Source organism: Anomaloglossus baeobatrachus, chromosome 3 (genome assembly GCF_048569485.1).
Source record: "Anomaloglossus baeobatrachus isolate aAnoBae1 chromosome 3, aAnoBae1.hap1, whole genome shotgun sequence".
Lineage (NCBI taxonomy): Eukaryota > Metazoa > Chordata > Amphibia > Anura > Aromobatidae > Anomaloglossus > Anomaloglossus baeobatrachus.
In genome coordinates this window covers 394,844,966-394,851,099 of record NC_134355.1, presented here as the reverse complement: position 1 = coordinate 394,851,099, position 6,134 = coordinate 394,844,966, and the positions used below count along the sequence as shown (strand labels likewise).

Sequence of the window (6,134 nt, the reverse complement as noted above, 5' to 3'; positions counted from 1 at the left end):
GAGAGAGAAGACGAGAGAGAGTGAGAGAGACGAGAGAGAGAGAGAGAGAGACGGAGAGAGAGACGAGAGAGAGAGAGAGAGAGAGAAACGGAGAAAGTCCGACCGAGAGAGAGAGAGAAACGGAGAAAGTCCGACCGAGAGAGAGAGAGAAACGGAGAAAGTCCGACCGAGAGAGAGAGAGAACGGAGAAAGTCCGACCGAGACGACGAGAGAGAGAGAGAAACGGAGAAAGTCCGACCGAGAGAGAGAGAGAGAAACGGAGAAAGTCCGACCGAGAGAGAGAGAGAAACGGAGAAAGTCCGACCGAGAGAGAGAGAAAACGGAGAAAGTCCCGACCGAGAGAGAGAGAAACGGAGAAAAGTCCGACCGAGAGAGAGAGAGAGAGAGAAAACGGAGAAAGTCCGACCGAGAGAGAGAAAACGGAGAAAGTCCGACCGAGAGAGAGAAACGGAGAAAGTCCGACCGAGAGAGAGAAAACGGAGAAAGTCCGACCGAGAGAGAGAAAACGGAGAAAGTCCGACCGAGAGAGAGAAAACGGAGAAAGTCCGACCGAGAGAGAGAAAACGAGAAAGTCCGACCGAGAGAGAGAAACGGAGAAAGTCCGACCGAGAGAGAGAAACGGAGAAAGTCCGACCGAGAGAGAGAAACGGAGAAAGTCCGACCGAGAGAGAGAAACGGAGAAAGTCGACCGAGAGAGAGAAAACGGAGAAAGTCCGACCGAGAGAGAGAAAACGGAGAAAGTCCGACCGAGAGAGAGAGAAAACGGAGAAAGTCCGACCGAGAGAGAGAAAACGGAGAAAGTCCGACCGAGAGAAACGAGAAAGTCCGACCGAGAGAGAGAAAACGGAGAAGTCCGACCGAGAGAGAGAAAACGGAGAAAGTCCGACCGAGAGAGAGAAAACGGAGAAAGTCCGACCGAGAGAGAGAAACGGAGAAAGTCCGACAGAGACAGAGACAGAGACAGAGACAGAGACAGAGACAGAGACAGAGACAGAGAGAGAGAGAGAGAGAAACGGAGAAGGTCCGAGAGAGAGAGAGAGAGAGAGAGAGAGAGAGAGAGAGAGAGAGAGAGAGAGAGAGAAACGGAGAAAGTCCGACCGAGAGAGAGAGAGAAACGGAGAAAGTCCGACCGAGAGAGAGAGAGAAACGGAGAAAGTCCGACCGAGAGAGAGAGAGAAACGGAGAAAGTCCGACCGAGAGAGAGAGAGAAACGGAGAAAGTCCGACCGAGAGAGAGAGAGAAACGGAGAAAGTCCGACCGAGAGAGAGAGAGAAACGGAGAAAGTCCGACCGAGAGAGAGAGAGAAACGGAGAAAGTCCGACCGAGAGAGAGAGAGAAACGGAGAAAGTCCGACCGAGAGAGAGAGAGAAACGGAGAAAGTCCGACCGAGAGAGAGAGAGAAACGGAGAAAGTCCGACCGAGAGAGAGAGAGAAACGGAGAAAGTCCGACCGAGAGAGAGAAACGGAGAAAGTCCGACCGAGAGAGAGAAACGGAGAAAGTCCGACCGAGAGAGAGAAACGGAGAAAGTCCGACCGAGAGAGAGAAACGGAGAAAGTCCGACCGAGAGAGAGAAAACGGAGAAAGTCCGACCGAGAGAGAGAAAAACGGAGAAAGTCCGACCGAGAGAGAGAAACGGAGAAAGTCCGACCGAGAGAGAGAAACGGAGAAAGTCCGACCGAGAGAGAGAAAACGGAGAAAGTCCGACCGAGAGAGAGAAACGGAGAAAGTCCGACCGAGAGAGAGAAACGGAGAAAGTCCGACCGAGAGAGAGAAACGGAGAAAGTCCGACCGAGAGAGAGAAACGGAGAAAGTCCGACCGAGAGAGAGAAACGGAGAAAGTCCGACCGAGAGAGAGAAACGGAGAAAGTCCGACCGAGAGAGAGAAAACGGAGAAAGTCCGACCGAGAGAGAGAAAACGGAGAAGTCCGACCGAGAGAGAGAAAACGGAGAAAGTCCGACCGAGAGAGAGAAACGGAGAAAGTCCGACCGAGAGAGAGAAACGGAGAAAGTCCGACCGAGAGAGAGAAACGGAGAAAGTCCGACCGAGAGAGAAACGGAGAAAGTCCGACCGAGAGAGAGAAACGGAGAAAGTCCGACCGAGAGAGAGAAACGGAGAAAGTCCGACCGAGAGAGAGAAACGGAGAAAGTCCGACCGAGAGAGAGAAACGGAGAAAGTCCGACCGAGAGAGAGAAACGGAGAAAATCCGACCGAAAGAGAGAAACGGAGAAAGACCGACCGAAAGAGAGAAAACGGAAAAAGAACGACCAACTGAGTAACGGAGAAAGACCGACCGAAAGAGAGAAACGGAGAAAGACCGACCGAAAAGAAGACAGCAAGCCCAAAACAGGAGCAAGCCCAAAACAGCAGGAAGCCATGGCATTTCAGAGGACAGATTTTGATGGGGTTTTTTTTTTGTGGGGGAGGGGGGGGGGGAACAATGCCACTTTTCCAGAGCCTTTGTGCTATCAGTAACATGGAAACACCCTTTATTCCACTAACACATGCCAGACCTGAGAGAGGGCCTGTTTTATGTCGGATGAGTTGAACATCCAGTCATGAGGCAGATGAAGTCACTTTGGGCTCTGTTCCAATGTTTTGTCTTTTTTGGCACATACCATGACTGGCCATACTTTTGTACTTTTACAGGCTTAAAAAGACAGAGATAGCCGGAAAAAAAGGTAAGATGAAGTCCATAGATGGAGTCACCTGGGGCAGCACCGGACTAGTCGCGTCTACGGTTAACGCCTCTGGATGGATTCTAACTAGATTATTTCTGAAACTCCGGCACGCTGCGGAGGCAAATATACCTAGCCGCAATCATACAGCCAGGCAACGATCCATGCTGCTCGCCTAACAGGTTGCCTTTAAACTCTATGGGCGAGTGCGCTGTCAATTTTAACCCCTTCACGACCAATGATGTGTATTTACATCGTCGGCCGTGTCCCTGCCTTTATTGCAGGATTATAAATTGAGCGCACATCTTTAACCGCAATTATACAGCCTGGCTCTAGTAATGCCGCCAGCCAGCAGGAATCAGTTTTAACCTCTTCACGACTGATAACACATTTAGGTCATCGGCTGTGTCGTCTTTGCCCTTGATGTGGGCTTACACGATCAGCCCTCATCTTTTCCCGCACTTCATGGATGATTAATTAAGCATTAAGTACCTATACGTCGCGGGTGGATCAGAGATCTACCTGAGACTCTTAACCAATTACATGCTGCTGTCAATCACCGACAGCGGTATTTAAGACTTCCAGACAGGAAGCGTGTCATTGATGTGCCCGTCATATGATCACAGGGCATTGATGGGTTGTTATGACAGCCGGGGCTCAGCTGAAGATCTCCAAACAGATCATCACCATCCTCTTGAGAATTTATTTGGTATCGTTGTGTTCAGAAAAGCCTGATCTATCAAAATATAAAATAAATCAATCAATCTGATCGGTATAGGGCGCAGCGAGAAGAGAAAATCAAAACATCAGAATGAGATTTTTTTGGCACCTGCAAAATTCCGATAAAAAGCGATCAATACATTGTATCTCTCCAAAATAGTATCAGTAAAAATACCAGCTCAGGGGTCAAAAACAAGCCCTCCCACAGCCCCAGACCCCAAAAAATGAGAACAAACAGGTCTCAAAAACAATGACGATAAAAGCAGAAAGAAAAAAAAAAAAAAAAAGTGTGTGACAAATTTCTGATTTTTTTCTCATCATGTACTGACATGGCAAATCACACTGCGAGGTCAGCATTACTATCTATAGAACATAAATAAAAAAAAACAAACAAATTGTAGAATTTCACTTTTTTTTCCCCTGCAACTTCACCACAGTTGGAATTTCTCTCTCCGTTTTCCAGTACAACATGGGGCAGAATAAATGGCGTCATTCAAAAGTACAAGTCGTCCCACAACAAACAAGCCTCATATGGATGGCTGCAAAAATAAAAAGTTATGGTTTTTGGAAGAAACAAAAGAAAAAAAAAAAAAAAAAAACAACAACAACAACAGGAGAGCAATGGGGTAAAACACTCAACATGTGTAGGTGCTATTCAGAAAATGAAAGCAAAACCTGACAGTTGGAGGAGTGCGCACATTTACCTGCTCCTGGTGCGGAGCTTAATCAGCTGATAACAGGGCAGAGTCCAGAACACTGGTCAACGCCTGGTCCGACGAGCGTATGGGGGATCAGACCTGTGCGCACCAGTCATCATCCAGACCGAGGGTCTGTGGGGTCAGATCTCATGTACTGGTCTATGAGCAGAGCCGCACACGGCGCCCGTCCCCCCCCCCCCACCCACCCCCCCTGCGCGGAGCAGAGCCGCACACGGCGCCCCCCCCACCCCCCCCGGAGCAGAGCCGCACACGGCGCCCCCCCCCCTGCGCGGAGCAGAGCCGCACACGGCGCTCGTCCCCCCCCCCACCCTGCGCGGAGCAGAGCCGCACACGGCGCCCCCCCCCCCCAACGCGGAGCAGAGCCGCACACGGCACCCGTCCCCCCCCCCCACCCTGCGCGGAGCAGAGCCGCACACGGCGCCCCCCCCCCTGCGCGGAGCAGAGCCGCACACAGCGCCCGCCCCCCCCCCCCACCCTGCGCGGAGCAGAGCCGCACACGGCGCCCCCCCCCCCCCCCCTGCGCGGAGCAGAGCCGCACACAGCGCCCGTCCCCCCCCCCCACCCTGCGCGGAGCAGAGCCGCACACGGCGCCCCCCCACCCTGCGCGGAGCAGAGCCGCACACGGCGCCCGTCCCCCCCCCCCCCCCCCTGCGCGGAGCAGAGCCGCACACGGCACCCCCCCCTGCGCGGAGCAGAGCCGCACACTGCACCCCCCCCCCTGCGCGGAGCAGAGCCGCACACTGCACCCCCCCCCTGCGCGGAGCAGAGCCGCACACGGCGCCCCCCCCCTGCGCGGAGCAGAGCCGCACACGGCGCCCCCCCCCCTGCGCGGAGCAGAGCCGCACACGGCGCCCGTCCCCCCCCCCCACCCTGCGCGGAGCAGAGCCGCACACGGCACCCCCCCCCCTGCGCGGAGCAGAGCCGCACACGGCGCCCCCCCCCCCTGCGCGGAGCAGAGCCGCACACGGCGCCCGTCCCCCCCCCCCCCACCCTGCGCGGAGCAGAGCCGCACACGGCGCCCGTCCCCCCCCCCCCACCCTGCGCGGAGCAGAGCCGCACACGGCACCCCCCCCCTGCGCGGAGCAGAGCCGCACACGGCGCCCGTCCCCCCCCACAGTGCATATGGGCAATTTCCCACATAACCTTCAGGGCAAAACAAGAGCTGCAGATGACACAAGGACAGACATATTGGGGCAACCTGTGCAGCTATTTGGGGGCCAGGAGGTAGAGGGCCCATTACTGCAGTACCTCCAATGTGTGAGGACTGGGCTTCTTGGTGAGTTATTGGGCTTCCAGGGGCCATACACTGTCCTTCTACAGGGGCCCATTACTGCCCCCAAAGCAGAGCACTGTGCATTGTTACACAGGGGCGCTCCTGCGGACAAGTGTCCGTCTGTATCACTCAATGTGGTAACATGCCCCATAGGTTGCCCCCTGGCACAGTGACACCGCGGATCCTCCATATACACACACCACCTATCTGCAGACTTCCAGCTGCCCCTTATGCCCGGGCACTGCAGTGCCGATCTCCTAGGGATCGCATGGTGCCCGATCAGATGGCGCAGCAGCACGTGTGTGAGGCTTGTTTACCCCCTGGCACAGGCTGCCCCTCCTGGATGGGCGGGCACACTACGCCCCCTAATAGCACCCAATGCCCGCAGCCTACCAGCAGCACCAGTCCGAAGATGCTCCAGCCGATCACCAGGTCCGCCGCCATCTCTTCGCTTCCTGCTTCCCCCGCAAACCCCGTGACAGCTGCTCCTGCCCGTAGCGGTCCGACATAGAGGCCAATCAGCGGGGTCGGGCCGCCCCCTTCCTGTGCCGGGTCCTGGGGGCGGGGCCTGAACTGCACTGGGGAAGCGTCCCCGTAACCACGACAACAAGAAGCCATCCGGTTACCTGACGGGGAACGGAAGGATTTCTCACTGGAACAAAGGCTTCCTGCACAGAACCAGCTCTGTACACGGCTCCCTGCCCAGCACCCGGCTCTGTACACGGCTCCCTGCCCAGCACCCAGC

At 55.5% G+C, this 6,134-nt stretch overlaps 1 protein-coding gene across 2 annotated transcripts in view; it reads right to left on the bottom strand.

The window, feature by feature from the left end:
• The window catches only part of LMBRD1 (LMBR1 domain containing 1), a 298,140-nt gene extending 292,244 nt beyond the window's left edge, over positions 1 to 5,896 (bottom strand). The window contains exon 1 of one of the 2 annotated variants that reach the window (XM_075338441.1): positions 5,783 to 5,896. In XM_075338441.1, coding sequence (XP_075194556.1) covers positions 5,783 to 5,833 — 51 coding nt within the window. In that variant the 5' untranslated portion in view covers positions 5,834 to 5,896. The remainder of the gene's footprint in view (positions 1 to 5,782) is intronic. The other variant, XM_075338442.1, reaches the window with a different exon arrangement.
• Between the last annotated feature and the right edge of the window lie 238 nt (positions 5,897 to 6,134).